The 20,056-nt window shown below is 32.4% G+C and overlaps 2 protein-coding genes and 1 pseudogene across 2 annotated transcripts; 1 reads left to right on the top strand and 2 right to left on the bottom strand.

The window, feature by feature from the left end:
* Positions 1-3,366: 3,366 nt before the first annotated feature.
* LOC113000434 (LOB domain-containing protein 39-like) lies at positions 3,367-4,033 on the bottom strand (annotated as a pseudogene).
* A 3,093-nt stretch (positions 4,034-7,126) lies between these two features.
* On the top strand, positions 7,127-15,070 carry LOC100798490 (transcription factor EMB1444). The gene is made up of 11 exons (XM_003553441.5): positions 7,127-8,223; positions 8,959-9,129; positions 9,217-9,301; positions 9,423-9,464; positions 9,806-9,865; positions 10,951-11,064; positions 11,275-12,513; positions 12,611-12,718; positions 13,044-13,184; positions 13,372-13,497; positions 14,768-15,070. The coding sequence occupies exons 1-11, from the start codon at positions 8,129-8,131 to the stop codon at positions 14,855-14,857; spliced, it is 2,271 nt and encodes a 756-aa protein (XP_003553489.1). The 5' UTR covers positions 7,127-8,128; the 3' UTR covers positions 14,858-15,070.
* A 1,914-nt stretch (positions 15,071-16,984) lies between these two features.
* Positions 16,985-19,765, bottom strand: LOC100500514 (uncharacterized). The gene is given in 5 exon segments (NM_001248526.1): positions 16,985-17,155; positions 17,243-17,341; positions 17,426-17,515; positions 18,179-18,293; positions 19,630-19,765. Coding segments are annotated over 5 exon segments (474 nt in total). The 5' UTR covers positions 19,698-19,765; the 3' UTR covers positions 16,985-17,053.
* Positions 19,766-20,056: the final 291 nt, after the last annotated feature.

The raw sequence follows: 20,056 nt of genomic DNA, 5'->3' as shown, positions 1-20,056 counted from the left end.
TGATATTTTTCTTGTAAAGTATTAATTATTATATTTATTAAATATATTATAATAAATATAATGATAATACACACACACACACACATATATATATATATATATATATATATATATATTAGTTACATTAGTTTTATCTTCCATGTTGAGTTGATATTGTTGCTTATTGTCTTTTAATATTTAACTCAAAATGTAAGAAAAATGTTGTCCAACATAGATGAAGAACTTGTCTGTCTAATAAAATAGTTTTTTAAGAAAAGATTCGTAGAAGAAGTATTTGTAAGAAAAACAATTTAACTTTCTTATTGTGTTTCCTTATGATTTACAGTGTAATTATATGTGTCATGCACAAGTGTTAATTTATAATATATATATATATATATATATATATATATATATATATATATATATATATATATATATATAAAGAGAGAGAGAGAGAGAGAGAATATTTTTATATTCTTGTATTTTTAATTATTTATCTTAATTATTTAAATTTAATTATCTTAATGAAGTATATTTAATAATTATATTAATTACTTTAATTATATCAATTAAAAAATTTCATCAAATTCAATAATACATTAAATAAAAATCTAAATTATATATAATATGTCATGTTTCTCTCATCTTATAATACATGTCATGAAATTCTACATTAAATAAAAAAATCAACATTAATGGTGAAAAATCGTGACGTCTCAGTGTCAACATTTGAAAATACATATCAACTTAGTGTCATGTTAATAGTCATTTTTGTTAACTTTGTCTGGCTTCAAAAAATAAAATGTATTTTTTGAGATTTGAGAGAATAAAATATATATTTTTCAATTTAACTTCCTTATTGTGTTTTCTTATGAGTCACAGAAAATTTATTATTTTTGAAATAAGGAAAAATTCATGAAAATAACTTTTAAACTTGCTAAGGGTGTCTGTAAAAAAAAAAAAAAAAAACCTTGCTAAGGGTGTTTTCTTGCTCCAATGTATTCTTGACTGAAATAGAAAAAAAAATGAAAGGTAGGTAGTTCTCACAATGATCAAATAAGAAGATACAAAATGATTGTCAATTATAACCATTTTTTTTAAATCAAGTGCAATGAATTGAAATTAAAAGGAAATGAAATGTCACGTTGAATAAAACGTAAAAATACATAGTAGCTAGGTTAAAAAAGAATAAAACATAAGTAAAAATCTAGTCAATAAAATGCAAAATGTGACGACAAGACTGGAAATTGGAAGCGATGGATTCAAATTATAAAAATAGTAGAACAAAAACATAATGTTATTTCCTTTATTCCATATGACGTTTAATTATAAAAGTAGTAGAACAAAAAGATAATATTACGTTTAAGATTTTGGCACAAGTATTAAGGAAGGTAATCAATTTGTTAAATTTTAAAAAAAATAGATAACTTTTTAATATATTACTTATTTTTTAATTAATAACTCATTTCTTCTTTTTATATATTATTCTTACTGAGTATTAATTAAGGATAATTAAAAAAAATATTTCATTGATTTTATAAAACGATATATATTTTAGAATAATTTTTATTTTCTAAAACGTTATATAATATGAAATAGGAGAGTAATAAATGCTATTTCATGGTATATTTCCTGAAAGTCGCGGTGCACCCACGATACTATACCTGAATCCGCGTCAATTCACACATGCATGCTTCAGTATGGATAATAAGGGGATGAGAGACTTAACTTTTTCGAAAACTCATGTTACTTTAAAGTTAAGTCTATCAAGTGGCGAATTCTCTGGCTAACTATAAGGTCTCCTTGCATGAGGATATGACTTTTCTATATTTGTATATCTTAGTTGATTCTACTGGTTTATCTTTTTTCTTGAGGCTTTAATTTGATTTGTTGGGGATTTTGCTCCTTCTTTTTCAAAAGAAGAAAAATCGTGATATCTCAATTAATTGTTGCAGTTTTTTTAATTTTTGTAATTGTTAAAATTTAAAAATAATTCTCTTACAGTTGTGAGAAATGAGAATTATAACCGACTAACATGGATTATGCATGTGGTTGCATTTCATTTTTATTAATGTTAAAATAATAACTTTTATGTAATAATCAACATATACATAAATACATGCTTAGCAATTTTTATGTTTTGTATAATATCCAATTAAAAAACACATAATACGTACAAAGAAATACTTAAAATTTAACACCTTAGTTTCTAGACTAAATTTGCTAATTTAATCTTTTAAAGATTCGCTTAACATTAATTTATTCCTTTGAGTATTTTTAATATCAAGTATGTTTTCTAAAATATTAAAAATAAAAAATAATGAATAATAACTTAATAAAAATCATTTTTATGTTATTTTTACATTTGAATAACTCATTTGATATCACAAACAAGTTGATATCAAATAATTTTTTAAAAAAATTAATTTAATATATTTTTAAATAAATTATAATACCCAAATTATTCAAATAATTAACTTACTAATATCAACCAATATAACATTATTATTAATATAATTTAAATTATCAATATCATAAAAATATAAACTAGTATATGACATAGTTGCAAAAAACACACTCTTAAATACACTTATTTTAATATACTCTTTATTATTTGTTAAAATTTATTAGAAATGATAAAATTTTATAATTTTTTAATAAATTTCAGTTAATAAAAAAATATTAAAAAAAGTGTGTGAAAGTGTGTTATATCTAAAATAGGGAAGTAGTACTCAATTGACGTACACTTTATTTTGGATTTTATCACTGTACTTTAGTAACTTTGTCTACTCGCTGAAAACATTAACAATGTACCTAGTAAAAACTTAAGTAAAAAAAAAAAAAGAAAAAAGAAAAATGGAGAGAGATATCATTGTTGTTGCGTCTCTGTCTGCCTTCATCATAATACTCATTCCTTACACTATATCATTAGAATCACTGACTTGGCATATTTCATGCATAGCCCAGTTGACTTTTTACTATGACCACCACCTGTGCAAAGCTTTTGATAACCCTATAATTAAATTTATTGCCGAAAACAATAATGGTCGTTCAAAGAGTTTTTATTCGTTCCACCACTGAACATCATGGGTAGTAATGTTTTTCTTTTCTTGTTTACATTTTTTCTATACTTATATAATATAATTATTTAATAGGCTTAATTAAGTTTTTCATATCTAAAATATAGTCTTTTTTAAAAAAAAATATCTAATATTCATTTTTTCTATACTTAGTACATGTCGTCAGGCTGCATCCGTTAAGTGATAACGTGGTAGACGGAGTATCATGTTATCACGTCTAGTCACTAACCACGTAAGCATAGGTCATCATATCAAAACCACTTCATCGGCTTCTTCCTCTTCTCCACCGTCATGAAAAACGTCATCAACTGAAAAGGTTCAACACTTTTCAGTCTTCGTCGGGGGCATAGTTATCTTCAATTCCGCTCTCCAAACACGATGTCATCGTCTCAAACTCCTTGGAGTTCATTGACGGAGATCCTGACCAGTGAATTTCCTGCCAACAATTGAAGCTCGTCGCGTTCTAAAAAAAACTCGACGTCAACCAGAGATTGAGATTCGTCACCGTCGTCTGAAGCTTGGCGAGCTCTTCAAATTGCTTGTGTTTACCGTCGAAACCACCCTTATCAAACCTCAAACCTAGGAACCAAAAATTAGGGTTCAGATCTCGGATTCTCTACTTGTCAGTACAGGTAACTTCTCCTTCAGAGGCAGAGAAGCTCTGACATGGACCCGACGGTGCCGCCGTAGAGCACCGTCTCAACCACCGCTTGGCACACGTGCTAGGTTTTGGTCCACAAAAGTCCCACAGCACTGTTGACAGGGTTCATCGTTCTTCCACACGCTTCGCACAACAGAGATTGAAACAGAGCTGCATAAAAGAAAAAAAAATATATCAGAGATGAAAAATCACCCTCACATGAAAAAAATATCATAGATGCTTCATGCGTATCGATCCATTGTAGACACAGCCGCAGGATACAAGACTCGATGCAACCCTTTCGAAGGACGCGACACTCGTTACAACTCATGCCTCTTTGGGAAAAGAAAAAAATAACCTAGGAGAGTGTGTGGTTTGTGTTTTGTTGTGGTTGTGAAAACTTTTTGCAAAATCACCCTCACACGAAAGCGAGAGAGAGAGAGAGAGAGGGGGGGGGAGAACAAAGAGAAGAAAAACGAGGAAAGGAAGATGGAGAATGGAACTTGAGAGGAAGAAGTTGATGACGTGGTGTTGATGTGACGGTCTATGCTTACGTGGTTAGTAACTAAGCGTGATGATGTGACACTTCGTCTGTCACATCATCACTTAAGAGGTGTGATGATAGGTACTAAAATGAAACATAATTTTTTTTTGAAGATATCTGAAAGAAAAAATGAATGATAAATAATTTTTTAAAAATAAACTATATTTCAGATATGAAAAATTTAATTAAGAATATTTAATATTATACCAATAGGATAATATTTTTGAGCGGACAATCAAACATAAAACTTATCAAAATAAGTTTTACTTTTTTTAATAAGATATTTTTCACATACACAATTAAAAATTGAACCTAGATAAATATGCTTGTGGAACCTATAACCCATTTGACTACTACCTAGCTACGTCGATCTCTTGTGGTCCAATTTAGGATGATAGATGATGGGTCATAATTATGATGGATGATCGATAATTGAGGAAACTTAGAGAGATATAATTGATCCCGTAGATTTAAACCTAACCAATTAGCAACAGAAACAAATATGAATGATTATGCCTCCCGATACTGCACTATTTAAATTGCTGTTAACTACTTCCGACAAATTGAATCTCTACATGACCAAAACAACGTTTGCCAGTAGTGGAATAATATATCGTTTCCTTTTACTGTTTAAACTGTAACTGGTCTGTACGTGCTTTTGTTTTTATGAATTTTGCACTCTACCATTACTTGACGCAGTAAATTAATTGTTTTAAAAGTGATTGAAGATAGATCATAGAAATCAATAACCATAATCACTCTCGACTATGCCACTTACAAACTTGCACTAACGGGAATAACGTTGAGTTGATGCCAACACAGGGAAATTTACACATTTTAAGGATTTAAAATCTTACTTGATGAATGTCCCTTCCTAAAACCATTTTTTTGCGTCCTAATCAAGAATTAGTTGATGATTAAGAACACTTGATAAAATTACCGATTTATTAGTATGCCTATATAGTAAGTAGTAACTAATTATGTCGTTTAGGTCTGTTGGTTTTCTCAACATGCCATTAATGCCTCATCCAGTAAATTAAAGATGTTATTTCTTCCCTACCATTTTCACTATATAAAAAAAAAGCAAGTCAAGAAATGTATTTAGGACTTTGATCTTAAAAAATTGAATGAAAAACATATATATTCACAACGTAAAAGTTTTTCATAATGTCATTTAATCATATAACGTATAGTATAATAAGTTTGTTAATTTTTAAATTATACTGTAAATACTTTTTAATTTATTAATAGTGTAAAATCTTTTATAGAAAATGTATGCTTGTTAAACTCTTAAAAAAATTATTTCCAATTTATTTTTTAAGGTTATATTTATCAATTTAGTTTTAAAAAATCATTTAACGTTTAAAAAATGACATAATATGTTTAACTTGGTCGATTAAACTAAAATAATTGTGTTTGGCGAACCCACTAGGGTCGTGTAATAATAATAAAAAAAAAGACAGCAAGGTCGCCCTAATTTCATATAAGATAATATGTATTGATAACTTGGTTTTGATCTCTCTCTCTCTCTCTCTCTCTCTCTCTCTCTCTCTCTCTATATATATATATATATATATATATATATATATATATAGTTTTTGCAAAATGATCTTTTTTAACTTAATTAATTTAGGTACATATATTATGCTACTCTATTCATTCCAAAATAAGTAATTTTAAGGTTTTTATACAAATTAAGAAAATAATAAATAATTTATTGAGTGAAATGCTTTCATTAAATTGTCCTTATTATTTATTCTTTGTCATATAACTGATTTCATCAAATTAATTATTCATTTGGGGGAAAATTGAAATAAAATATTTAATGTTTCACTAAAAACGTAAAATGTCACTTAATATTAATTTTTGAACGTGTTAAAATGTCACTTATTTTGAAATGAAGAGAGTATTTTTTTAAAAGTTATAAAAAATTCAAAAGTTAATAGCATTAAATTAGATAAGTGATAGATGAAAAATTAAAGATTTAAAATTGTACACAACAATTTCATGTTTGTTTATAATAACTAAATCTTAAAAAAATCATTTTTTTCTTAAAAATATTTACAAAATAATTATTTAAAATAAGCTAAATCAATCGCATAATAAATTACTAAAAAGAAAATATTTAATATAAAATAAATCAATATTTTTAATATGATATTTAAATATTTTCTTAATTGGCTAATGATTCATCTTTATTGCATTCTTTAGTAAGACTCTATTAAATTTTATATTTTACCAACTAAATTAATAAATAACATATTCTTTAAACTCTAACATAAAGTTTTCAATTAAAATCTAGATTAAATTTAACATGATCATAAACATGTCTTACTTATCCAATAGAACATGCATGTTCCTAGGTAATTGCGTGAGAGGCAAATTTTTTGTTTTTGCTTTCTCCAAACTCCATTTTCCAAACCTTGTAAAGGGTAAAACAGAAATTAAGAAGCTGTAAATCGGTGCAAGGCATGATGATAAAGGGCAGCATGTCCACCAATGTGTGAAACAAAGGTTGGCATTCTAAAAGATTTAATTATTAACGTGACAAAGTAGGAAGGGGTTTGAAGAAATGGGAGGTTGAAGGTGTCACAACTTTAGGGCAATAAGATCATTGTTGAAAAGGACCTCAAGAGGGGTGGCAGGGTACGTTCTATAGGGTTTCAAAGAAAGGATTGAAAACTTGAGGGGAAAATAAGGAAGCATGTTCTCAATTTGGTATGATGCTGTTGGCCATCAATTGACACCACCACAAAGTGTACTCATACCCCAATTGGATTGTTCCCCCATCAATCTGTTTCCCCCCTTTTCTCATTGCCCTTGGCTTGGGGGTTGTTAACGTTAAATATAAAGCCCCGATTATCCCCTAACCCTTCAGAGTTCCCTTGGAGCTTTTGCCCTTTGTCAAGTGTTTAGCCTTCATTTGCCATATTTTTAATTTTTGGTTTCATTTTCTGAAAAAAAATATATATATTATAGTAACTGTTTCTATAAATTTCTTACGAATATGAGATACTAGATATCATTTAATAAAAATTAAACCTTAATTGATCATGCATGTTATGAAAAGCCAATCTCTTTTACTATGCCAATTACACGAAATTTGCTAAAATGCATGGTGTGGTTAGTGATAATATGATAGCAGTGGATGGTCAATGGTGGATTACGCTATGGTTAGAATGATTGCATGAATCAACGGTGGAGATTCCCTGAGTGAGAAGGCTAGATGGAACAGCGTGCTAACGTGACTCCAATATAGAAGAAGAGAGCCACACTTCCTTTTCCACCATTGACATTCTCTGACTATTTCCTCGGCATTTGGCAACCTCTGCAAACTCCTTCTCTCTCTTTAACTCTGCAAAGGGTAAAGTAAAGACTTCATTCAATCACAAATCACAATTGCATTTCCAGAGAAAACTTGAACCTTCTTCACATGTCGTCGGACATAAGCTAGATTATTAGCCACCCTTTTTCTTCCTTCCTTTAACTCAACCTTCTTCAATCTTCACACACCCCTTTTAGAATATAACAAGGTTTATTTGTCATTCAATGGCTAGTTGCTTGATTTGTTGTTGTGTCATTAAGTCTAGTGTTGCAGTTGTAGCGTTAAGTGTGGTTGTGTTTTAGTGAGGGAAAAAAGAAAGAAAGTTGGAAGCTTTGGTTGGTGGGGTGGTGGGAATTGTCATGGGTGCGGATCGTCTGATACTGCCAACAGTTGGACCGCCATTAAAACGGCGAGCAGGGTTGCGGAGGAAGCAGGCTGGAAGAGGGTCCTACAGAGGGAGCTAGGTGTGAGTGAGTGAGTGTGTTTTTGGAGGATTCAAATTCTCGGGGGTGCCTTCGGGGTGTTAAAAGTTTCTGACTTGTTAGGGGGGGGACAACATGGGTACCAACTTGCACCAAGTACTCGGAAGCCTCTGTTTGAATACTCACTGGAACTACGCCATCTTTTGGAAGCTCAAACATCGTGCTCGAATGTATGATACTACTACTACTATTGTGGTTGTTGTTATTCCTTGTTTTTGTGCCTTGTGTGTGTGTTGTGTCTTTTCTTTAGTTTGGTGTGTCTTAGATGTTGGCAACTTAGAATATGCTAAATTAGGTGAAGTTGTGGTTTTGCATGTTTGAATCGTTTGGTCTGAAATTTGGCTTGGCCATTTTACTTGCCGGGTTAATCTAATTGGCTGTGGGCAGTTTCCAGTTTTTGCCTAATGATGTTATGATTTTTATAATGGAAGATTTTCGTTGATATTCCTCCCTGTGCTTTGTCCTTCTTCCAAGTTTGGTGATTTCCATGCTTGGTTAGAATTTAGAGTTTTTGACTAAGAAGGTCATGCGTTGTGTGTCTTGTCTCTTGAATCCATTCTATTGCACTGTTTTCAGGTTTTTTGCTCTTGGTTGTTGTTGTCCATTTTGGTTTAAAGAAAACTGTTGTTGTCATGTTGTTTCATTGATTGTAATCCTTCTGTTATTTGAAATGTTTTATGTTGCTTTCATTGTAGTGCGTTTGAAATGGGATAAGCATAGCTTTTGAAATGTTTTATGTTGCTTTCATTGTAGTGTAGTTGGCTGTAAGCTCATCACTGCTTAGTGATATAATTTTCCACGCAATTTTGGTGATTCATTCTTTGGTTACAGATGCACTTTGCACAAAGTGTGTGAATTCGATGGTGTCGTCTGTTTAATTTTCTGGATGTGGTACTTGCTTGCAGGATCTTGACATGGGAGGATGCATATTATAACAATCCTGATGATTTCGACTCTTCAGAAAATAAACACTGCCAGAAGACCTTGGAACAGATTGGTTGTGGGAAATTTTCACACAGTGCATTAGGGTTAGCGGTGGCTAAGATGTCATATCATGCATATTCATTAGGAGAAGGGTATGACTAATTAAATATAAAATTGATGCTATTTTCAATTTGATTTTCTTTTTGTGTAGCTCTTGTCCTAAGACTCTTTCTTCACAGTATTGTTGGACAGGTAGCTGTTACTGGAAAACATAGGTGGATCTGTGCAGATAATCAAGTTGCGAGTTCTGGCTTGTCTTTTGAGGTGAGGATTCTTGTTATTTAAGGTCATCATGAATGATCTTTCAACCTTGGAAGTATCATGTCAATAACTAACTAATCTTCTAATCATTCTTATTCTTTTCCCTATTTTTGGTTTGATTCAGTTTGCTGATGGGTGGCAGTCTCAGTTTTCTGCTGGAATCAGGGTAAGCTAACTGCTTTATTATTTTTTCACAGCTTCTCAACATTTGTGGCTAACTAAAATCTGGAAGAATGAAATTTCTATTGGCACCCAGAAATTAGAATTGTCGTACATTACTAAAACTAGTTTAACTGTATATTTGAAAAATTGTGGTTAATGTGATAATAGGCTCAATATGATAAATTATTGAGCCACTACTTGTAAGATGCAACTGAACCGTTCTAGTGTACTATATATGTTAGAAAAATAGTGATTATCTTTTAGAGAATAATTTCCTAGTATGCACTATTGTACTTTGATTGCATTAAGAATTTTCATTAATAAAGCTTTTACTTTTTCTTGTAGACTATTGCTGTTGTTGCTGTAGTCCCTCTTGGTGTTGTTCAGCTTGGCTCTCTAAATAAAGTGAGAAGATTTTTTCTTTTTAATCTTTATTTGCTTTGCTTCAGCACTATACTGTTGGATTCGATAATGTGCTTGCTAACATGGTTCAAGAAGGCATCTATCATCTCTTTATGGTGTTGTGCGAAACACATTGTATTTAGTATTTCAAAATTTATTTGCACTCTAGTCACAAGGATTGGGCTAGTGGCAAGAGGCTTGGATTTGCATGAGATCGTAGGTTCAAACCTCATTGTCACTATTGTACCATAAAATATATTTGCACTCTTTTGTTTAGATGTATCATAACTAGTCAGATAGCATGACTTGCTTATATTTCTTTATTCTTTTCCAACTAATTTTGTTTATCACTGGTTCTTGATTGAGGTATTGGTTAAATACTTCTATAATCCTAATTGTATGTGCTAGGTAAATATGCATATGTAATTTAGTGAAAACATAAAGAGAAATGGATGCAAATTTATTAACAACTCATCCCTAGTTTTGTCAATAGAGAACTTAGGCAATATGTAGTTGTATGTCTGGCTACAGGTATACAAAATTATAATTTACTAAACTACCTACCAAAACTAGATGATTTGGCATGAAAATCAGGTTATGATGCACTTTTCAGTGCTGATTTATCAGTCAGTTAATAACATCACAAATGATTACCCTGACCTAGGTTACCGTTGAGAAGCAGATATCTACTTAAATGCTGTCTTACAATTCTTCAATATAAAGCACATTGGAAAAACCATGCTTTGGGGGAGAGGGGGGGGGGGGGGGGGGTCTTTTTGCCTAAATTGGCAGAAAGTTGATTACTTAGTCTGGAAGTATCTTATTAGTTTTTATTATGGATCTGTGCCCTGTTACTTCTCTTTCTCCCTGAAATGCTATTATGAACTTAAAATGCAAGTTTAGTTAGAAAATCAGATCAGTCTTGTTTATTAGTTTCCTGTCTATGATATTTGAATTTTATTTTGTCTTGTCATGGGCTGTTCTATGATTTTGATGACTTGTAGAATATTTCCTGGATATGAAAATCCATTTATTATTGAAAAAAAGAATTTAATAGTTTTCTTCTCCTTTGACATCCCTGGTTCCAGGTGATTGAAGATATGGGGTTTGTAACTCATATCAGAAATCTTTTTTTGTCTACTCAAAATTACTCAATCCAATGTCCTAGTCAAATACAGGGTAGTTTGAAGAGTTCATCTCAGGTAAGCTTCTGTCTTCACTTCTCTACATTCATGTGTTTTCATGTTGCATAATGTGCAGATTTGAGTGGGTAAAGAGGTTTGTGTGACTGTTAAAATGGCATTTTTAAACAAGCTATTAATATAGCAAGCAAGTGGAACTGTGTCATAGTTATTTTTTAACCCAGATGCATTGATCATTATTATGAGTTTTATATTTCTTGCTTTTTCCAGCTGGACAAATCGAAGGAAAATTTTTCTTCAGATATTATGCGTACTTGCTTTTACGATACACAGAAATCTATGAAAAGTGAAACAGCAGATGTTTTAATGCCCCTTCAATGTTCTGGGACTGGGAGGAACTGTACACCTCCTTCTGCTTGTGAGAAAATGTCTGATAATGTGGCCAAGCAAGAGGGGCCTGAATTGTACAATGATGAAAGTTCCATTTTGCTTCAGTCGATATCCAATATGATGAATGTGGACTGTCAGGAATTTGAAGAGATGAAACCTCTATATGGGACAAAGTATGAAGGAGGAAGTAGTGGCTGCAAAGATATGAGATTGGAATCAGAAAAAAATGTCTCATCATTTTTAAATGATTTTGTTACAGATAATGCTAGCTTCAATGATGTAATATGTCCATCAGAAAAAGTCAGAGTTGATTCTGCATGCTTTCCTTCAGTTTTTCTTGATACAGTTGTTTGTGAAAGTGATAAATTGCATTATGCAGATATTAACCAAAAAGGGGCAGTGAATTTTGCCCAACCTTCAGAAGCAAACTCCCAGCAACATATTGAAAAGTCAAAGTTTCATACTGAGCCTTGTTACAAGGATATCCCAGACTTCCAAACTGAACCTTGTTACAAGGATGCCTCACACATATTGAAGTTCCCTGCTGGCTGTGAGCTACATGAAGCACTTGGACCAGCTTTTTTGAAAGGGGGTAAATGTTTAGATTGGCCAGCACAGATTAATCAAGAAATGAAATCTGTTGAAATGTCAGATGAGATTAGCACTAGTCAATTGACTTCTGAATCTTGTCCAGAACATCTTTTAGAAGCAATGCTGGCCAACTTTAGCCATAGTAATAATGATGTTAATAGTGAATTATCATTTTGTAAATCAAAGCAATCTGCAATTGTCTCTGCAAAAAATCATGAGGCTTCTATTCACAATGTGCATACTATTAATTCAGAAGGCTATTCGATAGATCAGCTCTCTCTTGTCAGAGAGGACAAACACCATTCTTTGAGTTCATCATCAGGGATATGTGGTGTGATGTCCTCAAAAGGTATTTCATCTACATTTCATAGTTCAAATAGTGGACAGCTTGAAAGGTCGTCTGAACCATCTAAGAACAGCAAAAAAAGGGCCAGGCCAGGGGAAAGTTGTAGGCCTCGGCCAAGGGACAGGCAACTGATCCAAGATCGTATCAAAGAGTTGAGAGAGCTGGTGCCAAATGGAGCAAAGGTATCTTGCTAGAATCTGTTTCCTGATTGTTTTTTGGGTTGAGTGATGATCTCAGATCTGGTTCGTGTGGCTAAAAATTTTATTGTAACTCCAACAGTGCAGTATTGATTCACTCCTGGAGCGCACAATAAAGCACATGCTCTTTCTCCAAAGCATAACTAAACATGCTGACAAGTTAACTGACTTTTCTGATACGAAGTCAAAGGTAAGGTTTTAGGCAATTTTAGAGATTTTTCCTATGGTCCATGGTCTATAAAGAAATTATACTATATTTCTAGTCAACTAGAGATTGATAATTGAACTTCCAAAATATGCATAAATGAGTCATGTGGTTTAAAACAATGACATTTACTTTTGACATGTTCCTTTAGAGCACAGTTCTATTGAAGCATAAGATTTTATTTATTTAATTGTTATTTAGGTTAGCAAGATTTTTAGTGCCGTCCTCCTTCATAAATTGTTGATTTAGTTTCAACATTTTCTGCACGTGGACTTATCTCCATTGCTTAACAATACTGAAATTTTTGCAGTTGCATCATAAGGAAGCAGACATTCTTGGATCATCTAGTTATGAGCAGGGCTCAAGCTGGGCCATGGAGGTAGGGGGTCATCTGAAAGTTCATTCAATATTAGTGGAGAATCTTAGCAAGAATGGACAGATGCTTGTTGAGGTACATATGACTTGAAAATTACAATTTGATTTATTCTATATTAGTGATTAATTAAAATTACAATACATGAGAGAACTCTGATGAGAAATGGAGGTTAGTGTCACTTGGTTGAAGGTCTAAGATATTGCTCTGTTGTTGATATAATCAGTTATTATGTTCTCTGTTCTAATTATGCCTTTTGCTACAGATGCTATGTGAGGAGTGCAACCATTTTCTTGAAATAGCAGAAGCCATAAGAAGTTTGGGCCTTACCATTTTGAAGGGTGCAACAAAAGCTCATGGTGAAAAGATGTGGATATGCTTTGTTGTCGAGGTAATTTCAGAACACAAAAAACTGAAGAACTGACAAAAAATTTGGAATCTTTATCTATGAGCAAAAAATTCTGAATACCAATTATCGTAAATTAATTCATAGTTGAAAACATCAAATCAAATACATTGAGACAATAAAATTCAATTGGCAGGCTTTAAGATTAGGTCTGATATTCTATTGTGATAAATTAAACTGCCTTTATCTGCTAGCACATTGCATACTTAAATTCACTATTCAACTAGTCCCGCCAGTCAATCTTAGTCCTAATTTTATTGCATTTGATTGGATAAAATATATACCTTTATAATTGAAACTTAAGTGGATTTTTTTCTTCCATTTTTTAATTTATGATCTTTATTCTTTTTTCATATCCCTCCCCCATATCTTCGCATAGCGAAGAGCCTCTGGGCAATGGGGTACGAAGTTTTTGAGGGCGAGCCCTGGTGCAGCGGTAAAGTTGTGCCTTGGTGACTTGTTGGTCATGGGTTCGAATCCGGAAACAGCCTCTTTGCATATGCAAGGGTAAGGCTGCGTACAACATCCCTCCCCCATACCTTCGCATAGCGAAGAGCTTCTGGGCAATGGGGTATGAAGTTTTTTATTCTTTTTTCATATCTTTTTCCAGTGTAAATATTGTGTAAGCTTACTTGATAAATTCAAATCTACTTAGCTGTTACTCATTCCTCTTCACTAATAAAACCTGAGTGTATTGAAAGGTTTCCTCTGACCACAGAAAACTGTAGTTTCATTTCTCCATTTTATCATGGAACGACCCTTGCAGATGAAGCCACCTAGTTCATAATATTAACTATTATAAAAAAAATGCTAATTGAAGCTGTTATAATATCATAATTCATGGCTTTGGGCTTGGGTAGAGCAATATATTTGATAAATAATACAAATTCAAATTTCAATGGCAACTTTATATAAGCCATTTGCATTCCTTAAATAAGAGAATTAGTACTGAAATTCAAAATATTGTACATGATATATGATTTTTTAGTTGAGTAGAAATCCGCAGTGTTTAATGAAATTGACAACTTGTATTGCTTTAGTCTTTGAAAGTTTTCATCTATAAACATTAATCCTCCTAGGGATAAAATAAAATTATTTGTAAGTTTCAGTAAGCTAGTTAACAAGTTCATGTTTTAGGGACCAATTTGTATAGATGGGTACTTTAAAATACAAAAGCAACACAAATTACTGTTTTTAAGAACCATATATACTATAATTCCATTGATTGTTGTTGATGGTAAACTGTGTGCCACAGGGTCAAAACAAGAGAAATGTACACAGATTGGATATCCTGTGGCCGCTTGTTCAAATACTGCAATCCAAGAGCACCGTGTATTCACATTAACTTGTTGGTTCTTGGAAACTATGGCCACTCATTGGCAAGTGTAACTCATTCTTGATCTTTGAAATGATGCTCACCTTTATAGTGTGTTAAGACATAGGTTGTGGTCGTGTTTGTGTGTTTTCTTAAATGATTGAAATGTGTGATTGTCGTTGTTTATGTTTGACACTGAAAATAGCACAATACGTTGAACATATACTAGTGTTACTCTCTTCACATCTCAGACTTCTTGTTTATTTACCAGTAAGGCCGAAGTTATATTATTAATGATCAGAATTTAAATACAATACATAGGTAAACCTATTTTGACATCCCTCAATTCTCTGTAAGTATCCATGAGTTATACCCATTTGATGCCACAGTAATGCCACCAATTAAGCGTTGTTTCTTTCATTCTATGTGCAATGTTTGGTGGATTCAAAGATGTAGTAGTACACTTTTTGTTGTTTTGCTAAAAATGCAAGGAAATCCACAATTTGTTCCGAGTGGAGGGCATTCTTGTTCTCTTCTATTCTTGGTGGCTAAGATCTGCCACAAGTAAAATGTGATTAGATTTCAATCGGTTGAGGTGGAAGGAGGAAAGAGTGGTGGTGGGCGGCAAAAGTGTAAAGGAGATGAACTATTAAGGCTATGTTTGAGTTGTCTTCAACCACATTGAATGCCAAAGCTTCCTCTCATAAAAGTTGCATTGAATGTGTCTTGGAATGCATGATTCGTGTAAAACAAAGTGCGCTTGAATTCACGTTTGAAGCTTGTTAAATAGATATTCACACTCTCCAACGTAGAGAATGTGCGTGTTTGGTTTGTACTCCTACGTTGGAGAGGAAGCTTGTTAAATAGATATTTACACTCCAATAAAATTTGGACTAAGCTTTTTAAATTATCGATTGAAGCTAAAAAAAAATATAGTTTGTACTCTTACGTCTTTTTAATTAAAGCTTACGTATAAGTGCAAGCAAACACTATATTAGTAAAAGCTTATAAACTTTCAAATAGTAAAAGTTCATATAATTCACGTGTGCATATATATACTGATAAAAAAATATTAACTATACATAACAGAACTTAATAAATTATAACTTTATCTTGAAAAACTATTAAATATTTTTTTCAATGTTTCCTATACAAAATTGGCAATTTCTATCTTTAGTTTCCTATACAAAATCCAAACGATAATATACTACCTCCTTCTCATATATTTCAATGTTTAATGTTATTGCACAAAGATTAAAAAACATTTAATAAAATTAAAATTGGTATACTTAGATTAAAATACCCTCATTTAATACCTTGATTTTTAATTACGCTATCCCTAGTAGCGAATATTAAATAAGAATATATTTTAAAAAAACATTAATTAGACTTTGAAATTCTAAAACATCAATTATTTGAAAAATACTTAAGAGAAGTTAAAACATAAAAAAATATGAAAAAGAAATAATATTTTTTAAGCAAAAAATAGATACTACGAATTTAAACAAGACTTAAGTCCTGTTAAATAAACTTTTCAACAAACACAAATAAAAAAAGGAAAACAAGGAAATAAAACAAATTAAATTTCTCCTATAAGATAAAATTAATATAGACAAAAATTAAAATCAACTTATGCATATATTAAATAACACTTTTATAAAGATTGAAATGTATAAATTGATTTTTTATGGGTGAAACTTAATTACCTTATTTTCTAAAAGTTTATCCAATTATAAACTAAATATCCTGTCAAAATTTGTAGTGCCCTGTTGAGTGTTGAAGGTTTTTTTTAAGTTTAACCACATCAGGTGAAAAACTCAAGCATACATTTCCATTACCAAACCAAGAACCAAAGGAATAAAAAATAGAGAACACAAATCCATGTGCCAACGTGAAGAAATCAAGCTTAGTTCAAAAGCAACTGCAAGTGCCAGACTCAGTCTGAGTCGAAGTCTGAATGAACGAAAATGGCTCTGATCATTTTTTCCCTCTTCGTATACAAGTTTAGTAATCGAAAGATAGTTCATAATGTCAGGCAAACGAAAAAATAGCATACATATATAACTAATTATAAATTATACATAATCCATGAGACAGAAGGTACACCTAAATACTCTCTTACGAGGTACATTCGTTCTGAACCAGACAGACACCTAAAGTCAAATCCTCGAGAATTGGAAAATGAGTATAATGAGCAACCGGCAACAATCCGAGAAGTCCTTGCAACTAATAGGTTTTTGTTTTGGGAACCTTCTTCTTGGGTTGCCTTCTAGGAATAGAGTTTTTCATCCCAATGAAAAACAACAATGCCCCGAAGAGAGCCATATTCTGCAAGGAGTACAATATTCGATAAACAATTGCAACAAAGAAACGTTGTGACAACACCTCAAGTTTGAGCTTTCCAACTGCTCTTACCTGAGTAAATTTGATGAAAAGTTGGATAAATTCTTTGTCCTCGCTGTCATAATAGTAGAAATCATACAGTATTGGAGTAGCAATCATTTGATGTAAAAGCTACAAGGAGAAAAGAACCAAGGCTTGAAAAATTGAGCACTTGAAAAGCCAATTTCAATTTCATAGAAAAGTCAAGCTACAAACCAAAAGGAAAGCTCCAAAAGAGCTGCCAAGTATGAAAAGAATCCCTCCGAGGCCCTTGAGAGCAATAGCCCCAGCAACTAAAATTTTCATCTGTTAATCACATCAATCAAATAAATACACGTGCTAGATACAAAACATTGTAATATGAATGCTAAAAGGAGTACTTGATTGGATGCAGGAACATGTTAACATAAGAATGCACTAGATGCATGACAGCTATTACAATGCAAGCAAGTTCAATTATTTTCCACTACAATGTTTCACAACTTCCCCACATCCTGCCTGCACCCATTTCATTTTTTAGAACATTAATCCTTTTTTTAACTATTTTTCAGTTTACACATATGATTCATGTCCAACACAGCCACAATCCTATTACCTGCTGAGAAGTCAAAATTGGGTATGTGCTGCTTGTAGCAGTCAAGCAATAAGTGTCAAGGCCAAAACGAGAAACCCTATAAGTTATTACTTCGTCCATGATACATAGTCTTATTGAAACATGTGCAGTTATAAAAACAAGCATTATTATATACCATGTATAGTTTCATTAAGCATTAATTAAACACTAGACCTACACTTAATGGCAGAAAAATGCATGAATTCACAAGCAGTGTCCAACTCCATGTCACACTCCTGTCAAATTTAACCACCTTGTCCTTCTTTTGTTCCTATCCAAGAACTTGTTTATCTGTTTAGTTGTGTTTTAATCATGCTTTCCTTAAATGATTGAATAAAAGAGACCGAGAGACTAACATCAATATCTGGAAGTTGAAAGCCAGCTTTAGAATGTACTTGATGTGCAAAGGCATCAAACTTCGGTCTGAGTGCTTTTGCTGTGGGTCCCCCATCAACTCCATAAGCATTAAATCTGTACAAGCATAGAAGGGATGGAGGATAAATAAAGAAAAGCAATAGAAATTCAAAAAAAAAAAAAAAGTAACAATTGAGTGCTCTGTGCATCCAGAATCAAAATGTCAAATGGAAAGAATTTATAGCTTCTAATGTCAGATACTCTGATTAAATGTAGTGAAAACTACCAAGAAACACCATCAACTTGTGCAAGAATATAACGGATGAGCCTATAAATCAGATCCTTATTGAAAACAAACGTTCAAATTTAATTAGGAATTAAACATGGGAAAGTATGAAACAGGGGCACGTAATTCACAGAATCACATTATTCCACTTCAATCAGAAGACCACAATCCACTAGCAACAGGCAATCACAATTTCAGTTACAGTATGAAATAGTGATACTAGATTTGTCTCCCTCAATATATGCCTTAACTTCAATACAATGACATGCAATTGCTCTCTGTTGGAACCATAACTTGATACAAGATAGATAAATCTCATCACCGTGCCCCAACACTATATGGGAACAGATTAGGGTCAAGGGTTAACTAATGAAGACCAAAATGTTTATATACCAATATACCCCCTCATTTTTACAAAACAAAAAAAAAAACGTATTTTAACTGACATTCATCTGCCATTAATCACCGAAGGTTACCAAATTTTCCCCGAATAAATTTCCCAGTTTCAAAATAATTAAACGTACAAAAAATTAATAACACCCTCTACACTTTACAGAATCACAACACACAAGTTACTTAACAACCAGCAAAAAGCACCCCTCGCCCACACTACTTCTTAATTGCTACTAATTGGTAACAATATATAGTCAAATTCATTCACAAACTACACAAAAGTTAGCTTGCCAAAACCCAAAACCCGAAACCGTTAATGTTAACTTTTAATTCTAATGCATTTAAACGATTCCATAACCTCAGCAATAATAAAAGCTGGCAACTACACCATGGTGATAACAACTGTAATCAAATCCCGCAAGAAGATCTAACTACCCTACCAAAGAAATGAATGCACGCATTAAACAAATCTGACACTACGAGTCTACGACGCTTAACAGAATCACAAAAAATAAAAATAAAAAACCTAAAAAAACTAATAAGTTCCCGTTCCATGCACTTGGACTATGTGAAACACAGATCTGCTGAATCGTTTTGACGAGTCAATTGAGCGTAACAAATCCAAGCAGAGAAAGTGAGAAACTACCAACAACAACAGCCAACTCAGCAGATAAACTCAGTTAAAAACAATAAATTACTGCAAGCACAAAAAACAATAGCCATGCATGATTCAAAATTGCAGAGAAAAGGAACAGTTAAGGAATATGAACGAACTCTTGGTAAGCGGAGAGGATGAAAACAGAGGCGAAGAGGACTCGGCCGAGAAAAGAAGAGAACGCCATTTTAGAGAGAGAGAGAGGAAATCTAGGGTGCTTGAAGAAAGCTGATTTTTCTTTTCCCGGTCAGAGTGAGAACGAAAGAGAAGGAGCGAGCGGACCGAAAATTGAAAAAAGGGTGAGGGAGGGGTAACATAGTCTTTTTGTTCTGTAAAAGGGTGGAACGGTCTAGTTAAGCGACTCTTTCGGCGGCTATGGGCTCCATTACTGTCACACGTGGCCCAATGGGCGTTTATTCTTTTATTAACATTTTAGGAAACAACTATTTCCACTGCCCTAATTTACTATTCTCATTACCATTTTCAAAAATAATAAAAAGTAGTAAAAAACTATCCTTCATTCCACCTCCCACCCCTTCCCCTTCT

The sequence above is a fragment of the Glycine max genome, chromosome 19 (assembly GCF_000004515.6).
Source record: "Glycine max cultivar Williams 82 chromosome 19, Glycine_max_v4.0, whole genome shotgun sequence".
NCBI lineage: Eukaryota > Viridiplantae > Streptophyta > Magnoliopsida > Fabales > Fabaceae > Glycine > Glycine max.
Note: the sequence above shows the minus strand (reverse complement) of the source record. Positions and strands in the feature narration are given on the sequence as shown.

What these genes read in the sequence shown, in the direction of transcription:
- LOC100798490 (XM_003553441.5), top strand. Translation starts at nt 8,129, where the DNA reads ATGGGTACCAACTTGCACCAAGTACTCGGAAGCCTCTGTTTGAATACT. An exon ending in AGCTTGGCTCTCTAAATAAA is followed by an intron (nt 9,866 to 10,950) that starts GTGAGAAGATTT and finishes CCCTGGTTCCAG; the next exon opens with GTGATTGAAGATATGGGGTT. An exon ending in TTTCTGATACGAAGTCAAAG is followed by an intron (nt 12,719 to 13,043) that starts GTAAGGTTTTAG and finishes AAATTTTTGCAG; the next exon opens with TTGCATCATAAGGAAGCAGA.